This window comes from Salvelinus sp. IW2-2015, linkage group LG19, assembly GCF_002910315.2.
Source record: "Salvelinus sp. IW2-2015 linkage group LG19, ASM291031v2, whole genome shotgun sequence".
In the NCBI taxonomy this organism is placed as follows: Eukaryota; Metazoa; Chordata; class Actinopteri; order Salmoniformes; family Salmonidae; genus Salvelinus; species Salvelinus sp. IW2-2015.
Window position 1 is genome coordinate 30174470 of NC_036859.1, and position 19287 is coordinate 30193756.

Below are 19287 nucleotides of genomic sequence, written 5' to 3' on the forward strand. Positions count from 1 at the left end.
CCTGGGACTAAACACCTCCCTCTGCAACTGGATCCTGGACTTCCTGACTGGCCGCCCCCAGGTGGTAAGAGTAGGTAACAACACATCTGCCACGCTGATCTTTAACACAGGGGTCCCTCAGGGGTGCGTGCTCAGTCCCCTCCTGTACTCCCTGTTCACTCATGACTGCACGGCCAGGCACGAATCCAACACCATCATTAAGTTTGCCGATGACACAACAGTGGTAGGCCTGACCACCGACAACGACAAGAAAGCTTATAGGAAGGTGGTCAGAGACCTGGCCGTGTGGTGCCAGGACAACAACCTCTCTCTCTCTCAATGTGATCAAGACAAAAGGAGATGATTGTGGACTACAGGAAAAGCAGGACCGAGCACGCTCCCATTCTCATCTACGGGGCTGCAGTGGAGCAGGTTGAGAGCTTCAAGTTCCTTGGTGTCCACATCACCAACAAACTACCATGGTCCAAACACACTAAAACAGTCGTGAAGAGGGCGCGACAAAACCTATTCCCCCTCAGGAGACAAATGATTTGGCATGGGTCCTGAGATCCTCAAAAGGTTCTACAGCTGCACCATCGAGAGCATCCTGACTGGTTGCATCACTGCTTGGTAATGCAACTGCTCAACCTCTGACCGCAAGGCACTACAGAGGGTAGTGCGAACGGCCCAGTACATCACTGGGGCCAAGCTTCCTGCCATCCAGGACCTCTATACCAGGCGGTGTCAGAGGAAGGCCCTAAGAATTGTCAAAGACTCCAGCCAGTTCTCTCTGCTACCGCACGGCAAGCGGTACCGGAGCGCCAAGTCTAGGTCCAAGAGGCTTCTAAACAGCTTCTACCCCAAGCCCTAAGACTCCTGAACATCTAGGCAAATGGCTACCCAGATTACTCGCAGTGCCCCCCCTCACCCCCTCTTTAACCCACTGCTTCTCTTTGTTGTCATCTACACGTAGTCATTTTAATAACACTATCTACATGTACATATTACCTCAACTAACCGGTGCCCCCGCACATTGACTCTATATCAGTACCCCCTGTATATAGTCTCGCTATTGTTATTTTACTGCTGCTCTTTAATTACTTGTTACTTTTATCTATTATTCTTAACTTATWTWTTTTTTTTTACTGCATTGTTGGTTAGGGGCTCGTAAGTAAGCATTTCACTGTAAGGTTGTATTCGACACATGACTAATAGAATTTGATGTTACAGCAGTCCTACCAACTTCATCTCAAAATATGTATCCTGGAACTGCATGATCAAGTCATGCTCCCTTAGCATTTTCCCTTCATAAAGTGTCATATCCAGACCTTTACATTTGGAAGCTTTTTGATGCAGTGGATCAACCAGTTAAAAGGAAGCTACACACACTCACAATTCCTTGCTTGCTTTAAAGTGCAAATAATGTCCTTCCCCAGGTTTCTTGCGGACACACACACACACACACACACAAAACAACACATTAAAGTCATAAAACTATTTATAAATAAAAACACATTTCTTAATAAAAGAGTAGTGAGAGTTGGTAAGAAAACCTTTTTTCTCTCCACTGTACATTATCGCATGACAGAGACACAAATATACCTCTGGTTAACAGACAAATATACTTTAACAATGAGTCTAAGCTGGAAGCTCATGTTAAGTGTTGAAAAATAAACTACATGTATCTGCAACCAGCTATGATAAACACAAGAGAACAGAAAGGGAATCAGGTCTCTTGCACTACATTTTCATAGTCAAACAAAGTCATACAAACAAGTCAATTTAAGATTAGTGTTAATTTTCTATTTCTTTCACTTTGCAAACATAAATCTGTTGTTAAGGGACCATTTTAGGTGAAAGAAAGTATGGAGGGAGGGAGGAAGCTTTTTTAACCTTTGTCTCTGATGGACTGGGGTTGGGGAGGACAGAGGACGTGCAGATAAGGAGAGGAAAGACAGAAAATAACAAATTAAAAACATCCAAGTAGAAAAGCGCGGAGTCATCCTCAGCTGTTTCCCCGGCCTCCCTCCCGGTCACGACCCAAACACAACTCTCCTCACAGGGAGGAAACTGACGGGGGGTTTCTTCACTGAAGAAAGTAGAGCAGAAGAGCAAGAGAGGACATTTCCAGCAGGGTTGGGCTCAATTACATTTTAATTCTGCCAATTCAAAAAGGAAATGGAATTGACCCCAACAATGATTTTCTAGAGACCTCCTCCTCCTGTCTGTCCCTCTCAGCACTAAACAAAACAATTCTTATCCACCATTTTGTGGTGTGCCTATGACATGACCTGCGTCACATGACATCGACAAAGAACTCGCCAGGGTTGCCCACAGCTATGCGCAGGGACTGGCGGGAGCCGGTGAGCTCTGGGGGAGCGTTGGCCAGCTCTCGGCCTGGGGGTGCTCCGGGGGCAGCTGTGGCCAGGTGGAGGGGCTGAGGGGGCAGGCCTGGGGGGGCATAGACCAAGCCGGGGCCGTAGGACAGTGAGTGGGCGCTTCGATGGCTGTAGGAACTGCGGGTGCTGCGCTCGCTAGGGGCCACAGAGCGCTCACTGGGGGCACGATGGCTCCTGATCTCTGACTCGCTGCCACTACCACCCGACTTGTTGGAGCCCCCGGCACCGCCTCTGCCCTCGGTCTTACTGCAGTTGGAGCCGCTGCTGCCTGGAGTCAGGGGAGGAAAACAAACAAAGTGTGTTAACATCCAACTATTTGACCTTCATACATGACTGCAAATGTTTTATATGATTGACTGTGTGTACGTTCTGGCTTTGCTGCGTACATGACTTGTATATATATTCAAATACATTTATCTATTAGAGCAACACTCCTGTATAATCTTAAAATCTCCTTCTGAAGTTTTTCTATATCATTTATTTACGCTGTGACTCAAGTCAGGCATGGTAGTGCTGATTCATGCCGGGGCCAACACATAATGACTGATATTGACTGGCCAATAAGTTCAAATGCGGCAGATAAATAGCTCAATAGCTTTTAAATCAACAGGAAATATTGTTACGATTGTATTATGATTATCTTTTACAATGTGTGTTAACTCAAAGTGTTGCATTGTCCTAGGCTGTAGTGTTGGTTAACTGAAACTAGTTCCCCCTCTCTCTGTGTCTGGGTTTGACTGAATTCTGCTGGTGAGTCCCAGCTCTCCTCACCGTCGCTGTGTTGGCTGCCAGCGCTGCCCGCCCCTACTCCCGGGAAGCCCTGGGGCAGGTCGTGTTGGGGCTGGGGGTTGTAGGGGTGGGCGATGGGGAACTGGTAGGGTAGGGCCATGGGCCAGGGGGCCGCCCCAGGGTGGGGCAGAGGGGGCAGGGTGTCCTGGTCCGACGCCCCTCCGCTGGAGCCGTCGTGGTCTTGCAGAGACAGGTGGGTCATGTCTGAGAGAGAGACAGAGAGAGGTCAAGAACATAAATGTTGTAGTTTCGGACTAGGGACTGTTTTCAAACTAGGAAATATGAGGATCTACTGAAAACACTMACTGCCACAGAGGTCTCCGAAGATGTAGTAACACTGCTCGGAGAAGGTGATCTTGTTGACGGTGTGGCGGATGTAGCCGGCCTTGAGCAGGTTACTGGCGTACTTCCTGGCTTCCCTTCGGTCCGAGAAGCCCTCCACGTGATGGAAGAGCCAGTCCACCACGTCTGAGCCTGGGAAGACACACACACGCACACAATGAGTCTAGACACAAACATACACATTCAATGGCAATTAACCTGCAAAAGAGACAAAGTAAGGCAGGGGGAATTTAGAAAGACATCTAGACAAAATGAGAAAGTGAAAAACTGGAGGACAGGAAGACAGACAGATGGGTAGAGAGGGGGGGTAGAGAGAGAGAGGTAGACAGAGAGGGGGGTAGAACAGAGAGAGAGAGAGAAAAGATAGACAGAGAGAGAGAGAGAGAGAGGGGTAGACAGAGAGAGAGGGGTAGAGAGAAAGATAGACAGACAAAGAGAGCGAGCGAGACACAGAGAGAGGGATAGAGCCGAGGAGAGAGAGGGGTAGAGAGAGAGGTAGAGAGAGGGGTAGAGAGAGAGATCGAGAGAGAGGTAGAGAGAGAGAGAGGTAGAGAGAGGTAGAGAGAGAGGTAGAGAGAGGTAGACAGAGAGAGGTAGAGAGAGGTAGACAGAGAGAGAGAGGTAGACAGAGAGAGAGAGAGAGAGAAAGAGGAAAAGAGAGTGAGCATACCTATAAAAGCATTTGCGATGGTGATCTTTAGCCACATCCTGTCTCGCACCTCCAGGCCCGACTCCGGGGAAGCCATGGCCTTGGCAACGGTTGCCATGTCGCTGTGGATGGACAAGTGGAAATCGTCGAAGCCTGTGAGGAGCAAACGGGAGGTGTGGGTTACTGAGTTTAGCCAGGGTAGCAACCATGGCTTACAGGTTTAGAATGGGACAGTGGGACTCTTTAGTTAGGACGCAGGTTTTCCCCAGTATGACAGTTGTGGGTTCCTTTCAAAGATTAGTGGAACTTATTAAAAGGTATCACATTAGGATCTCGTTCACATACTAGACTGTCGATTGCTTCATGACGCAATAAAACAAGAGGTATTATAGAGTGTTTCCATGAGTTTTGATGGGACCCAGGTGTAGGTGTGACTCACGTTCAGTCTCAGGGATGGAGCTGCTGATGGAGGAGCTGGTGGAGGTGACCGTGGTCATCGAGGGGCTCATGCCATAGGCAGGGTACACCCCCGTCATCGCTGCAGTGTGGGACACCCACGCAGCAGGGTCAATGGGCCGGATCGGCTCACCTGGTGGGAGAAAAGGGGGTTAGAGGGACATAGTACACAGATATCACAAAACCACCACAAATATTMACAAACATTAACATATTTTGAGTGGTGTGTTGCGTGTTGCGTGAGGAAGACACAGCAGGAGAATACTCACTTCTAGGCAGAGCAAAGCAGCTCCGGGGGTTGGGGTCCCAGCACTTAGCCACAGTCAGAGTGATGGGACTGTAAACAGAGTTTACACACACACTTAACACAGAGCTGGCTATGCACACAACACACATTTATAAGGTAAAGCTGCTAAACCTACACCTGTCTTTTTACAGACAGAATACAATACCAAAGAAAGTGAAAGTATAAAATACAACATTCTTTCTCTGTCCTAAGACTGTGGTTGCAACTTGTGTGTGTTTGTAAATGTGCTTGTGAAAGAACACAGGTGTGTATGTGAGAGAGAATCACCCTGGCTTGTGTACGATGTCCCTCAGCACTCGAACCGCATCGTCGTTGTTCATATTCTCAAAGTTGATGTCGTTCACCTGTTAGAAGTGAGGAGACAATCTCTGATCTGGTTCGTACCTATTAGGTTTCACCAGAGCAAATTGTAGCAAAACAAGCACTTTCTTATTGGACATATTCAGGTAGTTCCACCCTGTTTCAGTCCATTTAATGCATCATGAACTCAACCCTGAATTCAACTGCTTGATCACCCTGCTCCAATGTTGAATGGGGGCCACACATTTCTGGAGTCACAGACACACCTGCAGCAGCATGTCTCCGGGCTCAATGCGTCCGTCTGCGGCCACAGCCCCTCCTTTCATGATGGAGCCGATGTAGATGCCGCCGTCTCCCCTCTCATTGCTTTGCCCCACGATGCTGATGCCCAGGAAGTTATACTTCTCTACAAGTTAGAAAGATAGAGAGAGAGGAGGCACATTGAGACAGTGTAGGATTTCTACTTCATATTTGTAGTTAATTAGTTCATATTCCAGTTTGTCAAAAAACGCTTTGAGAACTATGAACAGAGAGGACTATCCAAAGTTTTATTACAATTTATCAGGAAAAGTGRGAAATACAGCAAAGGAAATACTTACCCATGTTCAGTGTGACAGTGATGATGTTCAGAGACATGGTGGAGTCTGTGACGCTGCTGAAGGATGAAGACTACAAAAAAAGAGCGGGAGACAAAGAAGCGTGACGAGAGACATAAGGTAATTTACATATCAAAATACTGTGTGCGTGTCCGCCCATCTCACCCTTTCCATGTTGGACGTTTTGGGTTTCCGCCGGCGCCGGCGGTGTCGCCTCATCAGGCGAGAGGAGCTCTGCTCTGTGGAACTGCTGAAGCTGGGAGGAGAAAGCCCAAAAGGGTCACAGTAGACATAAGGCAAAGGTTCCCACTGGAAGGAGGCAAGAAAGTGGAGGTTAGACAAACGTTGCGTGACGGTTAGGTGGAGGGCCTCACCGGCTGGTGGCGTCGTCGTCCTCAGAGTCGAAGCAGCTGGTGGACTCCAGCTCACTGCTCATGAAGGACGAGCAGCTGTCGTATTGGCTCAGCTCAGCCCCTCGGCCCACTCGTGAGTAACCGTTCTTCCCACCTGCAGGGGGCGACACGGCACTGAGCGAAAGGCCTCACGCTATAGGCCCAGGCCCTAGAAACGTCATGTAGTTTGGATAACTATAAAGCTGGATAGTTTCAAATGGTGGTAATAGCTTCCCACTGCCCCTTGATAGGTGCATATTCCACCAAGCCTATCCAAAAACGTTCATTTGTCACATCTTCCACTAGGAAGTGGATGGTAGAGTTAAGAGAGTATGTCAAAGAGGAGTGAAAGAGAGATGCTGAGTGAGTGACTAAAGAGAGGAGTGAAAGAGAGATGCTGAGTGAGTGACTAAAGAGAGGAGTGAAAGAGAGATGCTGAGTGAGTGACTAAAGAGAGGAGTGGACAGACTGCTCTCAGACCAGGCTGGTGAGTGGGTTTCCGGCGCGGGCGCTCCCTCTCTCTCCTCTGGGACACCATCGAGCCCGTCTCAGTCTCGTTGTCCAACGAGTCTCGTCCACCTGTGGCCTTCCCACTGCAGTGCGACATGGAGAAACGGATGGAGAAAGGGATGAGGGAGGGGAGAGAAATTGAGAGTGGGTCAGAGGGGGAGAGAGAAAAGAGTGGCGTGTCACAAAAGTAATAATTATTCCATTGAGCAAGTAGTTGTGCTCACGGTTGTCATGGTTATTAGGCAGATGTTAGAAGCACAAAGGATACATTATTTGTAAATTCACCCTGTCAATCTACACCGACTTAAGAGCTGGTTTGATAAAGCACAGAATAATTTAGGGAAATTACAAACGCCATAAACTTGGTTGTTATGGCAGGTTTAAGAAAACACTGGCAAAAAATATATTTGTGGCCAGTAAGCACGTTTCCATCCACAGTTTGTGAGTAAAGTCATACCGTATTTTAAAGAAAAATCACAATAGCTGTGATAGAAACAGGAAGTTCTGGTAAAAATTGTACATGCCATCAGGTAATTTGTTCGTTCGACATGGTGGGGTCTTTTTGTGTCTGTAAAATTAATTATGAGAGAAATGGCGGTGGAAACGCCTTTATGCACAAATATTGATAGAATACCCATCAAAGTAAACTTAGGAGTCAAGCGATTATATGGTGTTCTTTCATTGTGTCTGGAAGCTAGTAGCTTTTGCGGTTATTTTTGGGCCAGTACCAAAAGGTTGCTGGATCGAATCCCCGAGCTGACAAGGTACAAATCAGTCGTTCTGCCCCTGAACAAGGCAGTTAACCCACTGTTCCCTGGTAGGCCGTCATTGTAAATAAGAATTTGTTCTTAACTGTTAAATAATCATATTTTTTTAATTGCCACCTTTAGCCAGTTAGCTTGGGCGTTTGACCTCCGTTGTTCCGAGTGTTCTAAACCTCACAGTGTCCACCTCGAGTGTTCTAAACCTCACAGTGTCCACCTCGAGTGTTCTAAACCTCACAGTGTCCACCTTCGAGTGTTCTAAACCTCACAGTGTCCACCCTCGAGTGTTCTAAACCTCAGTGTCCACCTCGAGTGTTCTAAACCTCAGGTGTCCACCTCGATGTGCTAAACCTCACAGTGTCTCACCTCGAGTGTTCTAAACCTCAGTGTCCACCTCGAGTGTTCTAAATCTCACAGTGTCCACCTCGAGTGTTCTAACTCCAGTGTCCACCTCGAGTGTTCTAAACCTCACAGTGTGCCACCTCGAGTGTTCTAAACTCAGTGTCCACCTCGAGTGTTCTAAACCTGCACAGTGTCCCTTGAGTGTTTAAACCTCACAGTGTCCACCTCGAGTGTTCTAAAACTTCACCAGTTCCACCTCGAGTGTTCTAAACCTCAGTGTCCACCTCGAGTGTTCTAAACCTCAGTGTCCACCTCGAGTGTTCTAAACCTCAGTGTCCACCTCGGTCAGGGCATCCAGTGTGCACTCTGACCGCACCAAGAACGAAACTCTGCCAATTTATGAATGGGCCCAGAGTGCACTCTGACACTTTAGGGTGATTTTACAAACACACCCTAAGACATATACAGAGTCTTGGAGACAGACAGAAACACACTCATTCACAAGCACACATACAACTTCTCTTGTACTGTGATGTTCCAGATGGGTCGGATCAGCTTTGCATTGGATGACTTCAACCAGACCCTCTCTCACCCACAGAGAGTGGAGGAGGGAACTGGTAGGGGGGGGTCGACAGCTCATACCCTGCTGTAAACCAAGGATTAGAACTTTCAGCTGTCTCCTTCTCCAAATTCACACAGGAGTGTGCCTTTGTTTCACAGAGGTTTTCCCGACAAAACTCTAAAACATCCTATAGCAAATACTGGAACAATATCTCTAACATAGAACGTGGGGGATGGTCAGAGGCCATCTAAAGAATAATAATGTAATTGTGACATCATTAAATATTGTTATAAAGGAAATACTGTAACTTAGAAAGTATACATACTACATGTACAAAGTGTCCATCCTCTACGTTGTGTATGAAATAGGACAAACGCAACATTTTTGTTAAGAGAGGTATGTGATCTTAGAAACTATAAGAGGGAATTATTTCTATAACTTTGTACAAGTGAGTAGTCACCGCCCCCTTGAGTGAGGTCAGAGATCGTGTCAGGCTCACGAACCACCCCTTTAGGATGAACCGTCTAAAAAAGGTGGGTTAAGAATTAACATATGAGACCAGAGAGGCGTTGAGCTGCAGCACACGTCCAAAGTGGTTGGAACTCTGAAATCTCAACAAGGTAGTCACCTCCCGGACAATCACTGGTACGGCTGATTAGCTATGCTAAGCATCTAGAAAAGTGAACTTAAGTGGGAGCTACTCTTCTCAAATCACCGTATTCTACTACTCTCATCACCAATGGGAACCATCGACACGGCTGGCTAGCCTATCTTTCTCCATCTCCTTTGTAACAAGCCGCCATATTGAGTCAGTCCACTAGGGACCTGTTTCTAATGTATTAAGTGTGTATGTTTATCCTGTCTTACCATTTAGTTAGCTAGTAAATAAATAATTAAACTAATTTGTGTAGTACAGAATCATAAGGCTGGGTTTTTTGCAGATACAGGAGGTTACGACTGTTCAGAATGATGATATGATACGAGGTTATGATTAATCCGTTGACTGTTTATGGCGGTGATAGCTAAAGACCTTTAGAGTTTAATTCGGGAGATGGTAACTTTCGTGGTGCCCCAATTCCTAATGAGTTAATTGTTACATGATTAATTGAAAATCGGGTAACAAATAAACATAGTTGATTACATAAATAACAGTCATCAGATTAATGAAAGTAAAGTCACAACAGTACATTGCGCACACAGCTGAACAGGCACACACACACAACTAACTGGTAGGATGGTGGTCTGGAGTCCCCGATGCCCCCAGTCCTCTCCAGGGGGGGTGGCGGCAGCTCCAACAAACTCTCAACCACCGAGCCCCCGTCTGAGTGAGCACCGTCCCCTGACACCAGCTGAGGACACAGAAACCAACGTTGAGACTCCAACAATCATGCACCCTCAAATTGTATTTGCATGCACTATACAGCTATTTTTACAAATGCGTTTTACAACGATACTAAACACATTTCACTAGAACTTAATTTTAGCCTGATCAGACAGAGACCGAGACAGACAAAGCCAATTGACACATACAGACAGATAAATATACATAGACACAACCAGAGATGATGATCATACTTTCCTGACCATGTACTGTATGGAAGAAAGCCAATAACCTAGGGCCCAGAGATATTCCTAGTTATAGTAAGAAGGTAGGCCTACACCCTCTCCCTCCACACACAGTCCCTCTCCTTGTCAATCTTACAAATACATACTAGTTCAAGGATCATCAACTAGATTCAGCCACGGGACAATTTTTTATTGAGCGGATGGTTGGGGGGGTCCGGAAAATAATTACGAATAATTTGTAGACTGAAAATTGACTGCAAGAAGCCCAAACAGATATGTTTGACTAAAACAATCATTTCAAACCTTGCTTACATTTGTATAAAATCACGTGGGAATACTTGAGAACAGATTTCATAAATTAAAATCACTTGGAGCTGATTTTTTACAGTCTATTATGTCGCCCCCCCCCCCCAAAAAACCACGTTATTTAAAAAATTTGCTCAGAAAAGTTGGGGGGCCAAATTAAACCACCCGGGGGTGTCAGTTGGGGAACCCTGCACTAGTTGTTAATGTCTCCAAAATGAATCTCAGAGTACATACACCATTTCCTTCTTAAACAAACCACCCTTTCACTCCTCACTTTCTTTTGCCACTCTCTGTGATTCAATCTTCTCATTAGGTGCAGTGAAGTTCTTTATTTGAGAGTGATGTCTATGATCCTGTGATTTCAGTTTGTCTTAATCAGAACTCAATTGAGAAAGAGGACAAGCAAGGAGGTGCAGAAAAACACATCTCAGTCACGAAGACACACACTGGTCTGTGTGTACTGAGAACGTATGAGTTGGAAACAAACAACAAGTGTATTTGGAAGACAGCTAAAAAGATTGACGAGAAATAAAGAGAATGAGAAACAGCGCGTGTGTGTGTAATTAGGGCCGGGACGATACCAGTATTGCGATATTTTTTTCAATGGCAAAAATGAAAACACGAAGCAGACTAAACTCTTTGGTCTTTTAAACCCCCTGCTCTATGTATACTTAACAAAAATCTAAAAACGCAACATTTAACAATTTCAACAATTTTACCGAGTTACAGCTCATACGAAAATCAGTCAATTTAAATATACATTTCAAGCCCTAATCTATGGAATTTACATGACTGGGCAGGCATAGGTCCAACCATTTGGGAGCCAGGAACACACACTGGAGAGCCAGGCCCAAACAATTAGAACGAGTTTCCTCAGTTTCATCAGCTGTACGAGTGGCTGGTCTCAGAATATCCGGTAGGTGAAAAAGCCAGGTGTAAATGTTGAGTGTCTTCACTGCAAGTAGATTGCATGTTTTAATAAAATATAATAAAAAAGTTTATTTTTAAGAAGCCTGGTGTGAAGATCCTGAGTTGGCGTGGTTACACGTGTGCTGCGGTTGCGAGGCCAATTGGACATACTGACAGATTCTCTAAAGGAATGTTGGAGGCGGCTTATGGTAGAGAAATGAACATTCAATTCTCTGGCAACAGCTGTGGTGGACATTCCTGCAGTCAGCATGCCCATTGCACGCTCGATCAAAATTGAGACATTGTGTTGTCATTGTCCCCAGCATAAGGTGCACCTGTGAAATTATACTGTTGTTTAATCAGCTTCTTGATATGCCATACCTGTCAGGTTCGTGGATTATCTTGGCAAAGGAGAAATGCTCACTAAAAGGGATGTATACAAATTTGCGAACAAAATTTGACAGAAATAAGCTTCTTGTGCGTATTGGACATTTCTGGGATCTTTTATTTCAGCTCATGAAACCAACACTTTACAAGTTGAGTTTCTATTTTTGTTCAGTATATAATATTGTGTGCTATAACTAGGAAAATAAATAGATATGACCCTGGAGGACAACATAATGTTGTTTGTTTCCAACATTTGGGCTGTTTTCTTAAGTTAATTATGCTTTGTGTTGTTTCCTTGCCACAATACTTACGAGTATCGCAATACTGGTATCATCCCGGCCCTAGTAATAATGATATTATCAAACAAATGAGTGAGGCTCCTCCCCAGAGACAGAGTGATGTTCGGAGTCAATAGCAGCCACAACAGATGGGTTTCATTGACAAACACTTAAGACAAAGGTGGTGTGTGTGTGCTTACCCAAGATACCACACGACCATTAAAACAAGGGAGTTTGGCATTGTCATCAGATATCTCTTCTTTCACCACCCTGCGAGGAAAAGAGAGAACAACATTTACTCAACATGTGTACACAAATGCTGGTAAAGAATGCACTGACACTAGGGTGAAACACTCCCAGTCCCAACAATAGGGAAACCAACAGTCTAAAAAAATTTAAAATGGTATTTATTTTTTTATAATTCGCTGCTTTAGGCCAAACCCATAAAGACAAAAGACATTCTAATAATTCACCTCGTGGTAGAAACATATGGGCCAAGATCTAAGTCTCAATTTTGTTAAATAACTGCGCTAGCTAGTTCAATTACTAAGCTTTGATTTTCTACAACGTGTGTGTCGTGTGCGAAACAAACCTGCAGTGCCAAATTTCAATTTAGCCTGGTGTCAATAGAGCACGTTATTTAGCAGGCCGAACATACATACATACATACACACACACAGTGCATTTGGAAAGTATTCAGACCCCGTGACATTTTGTTACGTTACAGCAATATTCTAAAATGGATTAAAAAAAATAAACATCTCCTAAATCTACACAAACACAATACCTCATAATGACAAAACAAAAACTGTTAGACATTTATAAAAAATAAACTAATATTACATTTACATAAGTATTCAGACCCTTTACTCAGTACTAGAGGTCGACCGATAATGATTTTTCAACGCCGATACCGATTATTGGAGGACCAAATAAAACATTTTAATATATATTTGTAATAATGACAATTACAACAATACTGAATGAACACTTTTCTTTTACCTTAATATAATACATCAATAAAATCAATTTAGCATCAAATAAATAATGAAACACGTTCAATTTGGTTTAAATAATGCAAAAACAAAGTGTTGGAGAAGAAAGTGCAATATGTGCCATGTAAGAAAGCTAACGTTTAAGTTCCTTGCTCAGAACATGAGAACATATGAAAGCTGGTGGTTCCTTTTAACATGAGTCTTCAATATTCCCAGGTAAGAAGTTTTAGGTTGTAGTTATTATAGGAATTATAGGACTATTTCTCTCTATTATACCATTTGTATATCATATACCTTTGACTATTGGATGGTCTTATAGGCACTTTAGTATTGCCAGTGTTACAGTAAAGCTTCCGTCCAAATCCTCGCCCCTCCCTGGGCTCGAACCAGGAACACATCGACAACAGCCACCCTCGAAGCGTCGCTACCCATCGCTCCACAAAAGCCGCGGCCCTTGCAGAGCAAGGGGAACAACTACTCCAAATCTCAGAGCAAGTGACGTCACCGATTGAAACGCTATTAACGCGCACCCCGCTAACTAGCGAGCCATTTCACATCGGTTACACCAGCCTAATCTCGGGAGTTGATAGGCTTGAAGTCATAAACAGCTCAATGCTTGAAGCACAGCGAAGAGCTGCAGTCAAATGCACGAAAGTGCTGTTTGAATGAATGCTTACGAGCCTGCTGCTGCCTACCATCGCTCAGTCAGATTGCTCTATCAAATATCAAATCATAGACTTAATTATAACACACAGAAATACGAGCCTCTGGTCATTGATATGGTCGAATCCGGAAACTATCATTTCGAAATCAAAACTTTTATTCTTTCAGTGAAATACGGAACCGTTCCGTATTTTATCTAACGGGTGGCATCCCTAAGTCTAAATATTGCTGTTACATTGTACAACCTTCAATGTTATGTCATAATTATGTACAWTTCTGGCAAATTAATTACGGTCTTTGTTAGSAAWAAATGGACTTCACAMAGTTYGCAACGAGCCAGGCGGCCAAAACTGCTGCATATACMCTGACTGCTTGCACGGAACGCAAGAGAAGTGACACAATTTCCCTAATTATAAGAAATTCATGTTAGCAAGCAATATTAACTAAATATGCAGGTTTAAAAATATATACTTGTGTATTGATTTTAAAGAAAGGCATTGATGTTTCTGGTTAGGTTTGGTGCAACGACAGTGCTAAATCATCACCCGTTTGGCGAAGTAGGCTGTGATTCAATGAGAAATTAACAGGCACCGCATCGATTATATGCAACGCAGCACACGCTAGATAAACTAGTAATATCATCAACCATGTGTAGTTAACTAGTGATTATGTTAAGACTGATTGTTTTTTATAAGATAAATTTAATGCTAGCTAGCAACTTACCTTGGCTTCTTGCTGCCCTCGCGTAACAGGTAGTCAGCCTGCCACGCAGGCTCCTCGTGGAGTGCAATGTAAGGCAGGTGGTTAGAGCGTTGGACTAGTAACCGCAAGGTTGCAAAAACGAATCCCCGAGCTGACAAGGTAAAAATCTGTCGTTCTGCCCATGAACAAGAAAGTTAACCCACCGTTCCTAGGCCGTCATTGAAAATAAGAATGTGTTCTTAACTGACTTGCCCAGTTAAATAAAAGGTGTAAAAAAAAAAAATCTGTGTCCAAAAATACTGATTTCCGATTGTTATGAAAACTTGAAATCGCCCTAATTAAAATCGGCCATTCCGATTAATCAGTCGACCTCTACTCAGTACTTTGTTGAAGCACCTTTAGCAGCCTCGAGTCTTCTTTGGTATGACACTACAAGCTTGGCACACCTGTATTTGGGGAGTTTCTCCCATTCTTCTCTGCAGATCCTCTCAAGCTCTGTCAGGTTAGATGGGGAGCATCGCTGCACAGCCATTTTCAGGTCTCTCCAGAGATGTTCGATCGGGTTCAAGTCCAGGCTCTGGCTGGGCCACTCAAGGACATTCAGAGACTTGTACTGAAGCCACTCCTGCTTTCGCTTGGCTGTGTGCTTAGGGTCATTGTCCTGTTGGAAGGTGAACCTTTACCCCAGTCTGAGGTCGTGAGTGGAGCAGGATTTCATCAAGGATCTCTATGTACTTTGCTCCGTTGATCTTTCCCTTGACCCGGTYTCCCATTTCGTGCCACTGAAAAACAACCCCACAGCATGCTTCACAGTAGGGATGGTATTGGCCAGGTGATGAGAGGTGCTTGGCATTCAGGCCAAAGAGTTCAATATTGGTTTCATCAGACCAGAAAATCTTGTTTATCATGGTCTGAGAGTCCTTTAGGTGCTTTTTGGCAAACTCCAAGCGGGCTGTCATGTGCATTCTACTGAGGAGTGGCTTCCGTCTGGCCACTCTACTATTGAGGCCAGATTGGTGGAGTGCTTCAAAGATGGTTGTCCTTCTGGAAGACTCTCCCATCTCCACAGAGGAACTCTGGAACTCTGTAAGAGTGACCATTGGGATCCTTCAACACTTCAGAAATGTTTTGGTACCCTTCCGCATATCTGTGCACTGACACAATCCTGTCTTGGGGCTCTATGGACAATTCCTTTGACCTCATGGCTTGGTTTTTGCTCTGACATGCACTGTCAACTGTGGGACCTTATATCGACAGGTGTGTGCCTTTCCAAATCATGTCCAATCAATTGAATTTACCACAGGTGGACTCCAATCAAGTTGTAGAAACATCTCAAGGATGATCAATAGAAACAGGATGCAGCTGAGCTCAATTTCAAGTCTTGTAGCAAAGGGTATGAATACTTATGTAAATAAGGTATTTATGTTTATATAATTTTAATTGTTTGGCAAACATGTCTAAAAACCTGTTTTGGATTTGTCATTATGGGGTATTGTGTGTAGATTGATGAGGACATTTTTTAGAATAAGGCTGTAGTGTAACAAAATGTGGAAAAGGTGAAGGGGTCTGAATACTTTCCCAATGCACTGCATCTCAGTGGTGCATTCAGTCCCATTGCAGACCGGTTTGAGATTAAATACATAACCTGTCCTGACCCTCAATCTGAGGAGTTGGACTTCTACCAGGAGCTCAATCTGGCAAAGCCCTTTGGGAGTTCCCCACCGTCCGGATAGACAGTTAGGCCTTAGCCATTCTCTATAAACAGGCCATTGAGGTGTTTCACTTTTTTACATTTTACTCAACGAAATATTCAACACTGATGTTACCCATTTATGACATGCACTGTATTTTGAAACACCCAAACGCTCTGAAGGAACACAAGATCTATCCCAAATCACCTTACTGTTAAGTTTAAGGCCATTTTCAGTGATTAATGGGACATGGAATCATTACCTTTACCATTTCACACGCAAAGGGCTGGCTTGTAAACATGCCAGTGAACAACAGCGCATTCCAGAGTAAGTGACCGACGGTTTATGTCCAACCAACCAGTCTACTGCATCCCTTTTTTTGACAACAACAGCAGGAGAAGAGAAGAGACCATTATCCTGGTCTGGTCTGTTGGCCTTCTCCCTGATGTAAGCCACTTCACTGGCTATTATACAACCGATAGGTAACTAGATAGCCCACCTATCTCAATTATCCATACTTGAATCTTGTGCAATAGGAAAATTGACAATGTTGCCTAGTTTCGTATATCATTTGAACGTTAGTTAGCTAAAATATATAACTGTTACAATAGCTAGCAAACTAACGTTAACTGTGTAATATAAAAAAAGCGACGAATAACGTTAAACAAAGGAATAACACTCATGCCATGATTAACATGAAAACGTTGATTAGCTAACGTTAGCCAACCCGTTTTGACAAATTATAATTTCATTGTGAAAGAATAGCTAACGTTCCCGTAGCAGACTGTTTAGATGCTAACAATGCTCACCCAAAATCGTCATCCATAGATTTGAAGAAGAACTTGTAGTTAGGTTTCTTCAGAACATTTTTGAAGTCTGCAAGTGTGACCCTGTCCGCGGGCACTGCCAATTTGACCAGGTAAGGTGTTTCCTGGTCGTCGAGGTGATATATGACTTTGGTCTCCCCCATTGTGGGATGCTGGGGCGAGGCAGGCAGGGTACATCAAGCCGCGGTCCTGGAAGGCTCCCTTTCGGGCCTCGGCTCCCCGTGGTGCTGCTGTGATGCCCCTGGCTTTCTGGCTAGCCGGCTAGCTACCAGTTTTTATTTTGAATCCTTTTAGCTAGCTACGGTAGCAACCTAACGTTAGCTAGTATTAGCTAGCTATTTAGAAGCACCTCGCTCCACAAAGGTTCAGCCAGACGAAGACTATTACGTACCCGGATATTATGTTACCAATTTGAAAGGGCGCAACCTACCAAATGTATCTACTTTCCAATCTTGACTAAATGTGAATTTAGGCAGTAGTTGTTCACGCTAGCTGGCAGTTACTTTGTTGAATAAACACGAAGAATCTTTCCTCCTGAGTTCAGAATGCAGTCTACAACAAACAACCACCAACCCTAAGCTAAAAGTGCTCCCTCTACCGGAGAGGAGGAAAGAAAAAGAATCACAATGGCTTTTCAAGGAATAACGTTACTTCGGGATTTTGGCAATGAAACCCGTTTTCTACTTCCCCAGAGTCAATAAGCGAATGTATAAATATTTATGTCTCGGCAAGTTAGAGACAGTTTCGCGAGTCATTGCTAAATTGTATGTGTCTACACCACAGATAGAACAATGTCGWGACAGATATTTCACTGGATGTATAAATGTGTAGCATAAAACTGGGGAGGAAGCCCACTGGCCAGCAGTGGGAGAAGATGGAAAGAGATGGATTTTGGCCGACATTCTGAACATTTTATCATTGATGAAACATTTGATCTCAATACAGCTTTCTGTTCCCAAAACTAGAATATGTTATGAACAGTGTGTTGTAGACTTTACCTTTTGCAAAATCGCGTTGTTTAGGAGTGCAAAGGCGAATTTAGTTATTGCACACGCGCACTTCATAGAGGTGTTCCCTAACGGAAATACACAGATTATGCTAGAACGCGCCAATAGGATCTCGCTTTCGGCTCTTTTATTTAACTAGGAAAGTCAGTTAAGAACAAATTGTTATTTACAATGACAGCCTATCCTGGCCAAACCCTAATCCGGATGACGCTGGGCCAATTGTGCACCGCTCTATGGGTGCTTCCAATCACTGCCGGTTGTGATACAGCCTGGAATTGAACCAAGGTCTGTAGTGACGCCTATTGCACTGAGATGCAGTGCCTTAGACCGAAGCGCCATTCTGGCTCTGCCCACCTTCTTGCTTGTTCTGCCCACTATGACTAATTTGTTCCCATTTGAGACTGTAGCCTATAAATCTTGTGTTAGTGCAATGACTGGAAGTCAAATATTCCAAGAAATACATCCTGTTTGCAACAAGGCACTTATGTAATAATGCAAAAAATGTGGCAAAGAAAGGAACTTTTTGTCCTGAATACAAAGTGTTATGTTAGGTGGAAATCCAACACAACACATCACTGACTACAACTCTTCATATTTTCAAACATGGTGGTGGTTGCATCATGTTATGGGTATGCTTTCAAATAGCTCTTTGTTGACTGTTGCTGGGTGCTAACGTCCTCCATCAGCACCGGCCTGTACCCTACCTGCCCTAAGCTCTCTCCTGGCCCCTTACACTAAGTCTGAATTTGTCCTGCTAGGTGACCTAAACTGGGACATGCTTAAACCATTTTACCAAGTCCTAAAGCAATGGGACTCCCTAAATCTCTCAGATTATTACCAATTCCACAAGGTATGACTCCAAACACCCAGAAAATGCTACTCTCCTTGATGTTATCCTCACAAATAATCCTGATAGGTATCAGTCTGGTGTTTTCTGTAATGACYTTAGTGATCACTGTTTTACAGCCTGTGTTCATAATGGCTGCTCAGTGAAACGACCTGTCCTGATTTGTCATAGACGCTTGCTAAAAAACATAAATGAGCAAGCCTTCCTTCATGAAGTGGTCTCTGTAAAATGGTATAGAATCAGTTTCATCCCCTCTGTCGAAGACGCTTGGACCTTCTTTCTATATATTTTCAGTGGTATTGTTAACAAACACGCCCCCATAAAGAAAATTTGAATTAAAAACAGGTTCAGCCCCTGGTTCGACCGTGATCTTGCAGAGTTACTCCACCTCAAGAATTGCATTTGGCGAAAGGCTCGGCACATGCATACTCAGGCTCTCGTTCAGGCAAATGAGAAATAAGTGCACTCAGGCTATCCGGAAGGCCAAAGTTAGTTACTTTAAGGAGCAGTTCTCTCTCTGTGGGTCTAACACCAAGAAGTTCTGGTAAACAGTTAAAGACCTGAAGAATAAATCCTCCTCACATCTGCACATGTCCCTTAAAGTTGATGTGGTTGTTACTGACAAGAAGCACATGGCTGAGCTCTTTAATCACCACTTCATTAAGTCAGGGTTCCTATTTGACTCAGCCATGCCTCCTTGCCCGTCTGACATTTCCTCATCT

At 44.1% G+C, this 19287-nt stretch overlaps 1 protein-coding gene across 3 annotated transcripts; it reads right to left on the reverse strand.

The window, feature by feature from the left end:
- Window positions 1-1459: 1459 nt before the first annotated feature.
- On the reverse strand, window positions 1460-17306 carry LOC111979256 (segment polarity protein dishevelled homolog DVL-3). 3 transcript variants are annotated; one of them, XM_024009670.2, is made up of 15 exons: window positions 16694-17306; window positions 12034-12103; window positions 9615-9736; window positions 6690-6802; window positions 6192-6324; window positions 5983-6073; window positions 5821-5890; window positions 5488-5627; window positions 5189-5265; window positions 4884-4951; window positions 4598-4747; window positions 4180-4311; window positions 3474-3641; window positions 3150-3371; window positions 1460-2646 (listed from the first exon to the last, which is right to left on the reverse strand). In XM_024009670.2, exons 1-15 carry the CDS (start codon window positions 16852-16854, stop codon window positions 2276-2278), a joined length of 2088 nt encoding a protein of 695 aa, XP_023865438.1. In that variant the 5' UTR covers window positions 16855-17306; the 3' UTR covers window positions 1460-2275. The 3 variants fall into 3 exon arrangements, with proteins under 3 accessions (XP_023865438.1, XP_070305069.1, XP_023865437.1); XM_070448968.1 differs by having other exon boundaries at window positions 6192-6357; XM_024009669.2 differs by having other exon boundaries at window positions 9606-9736.
- Window positions 17307-19287: the final 1981 nt, after the last annotated feature.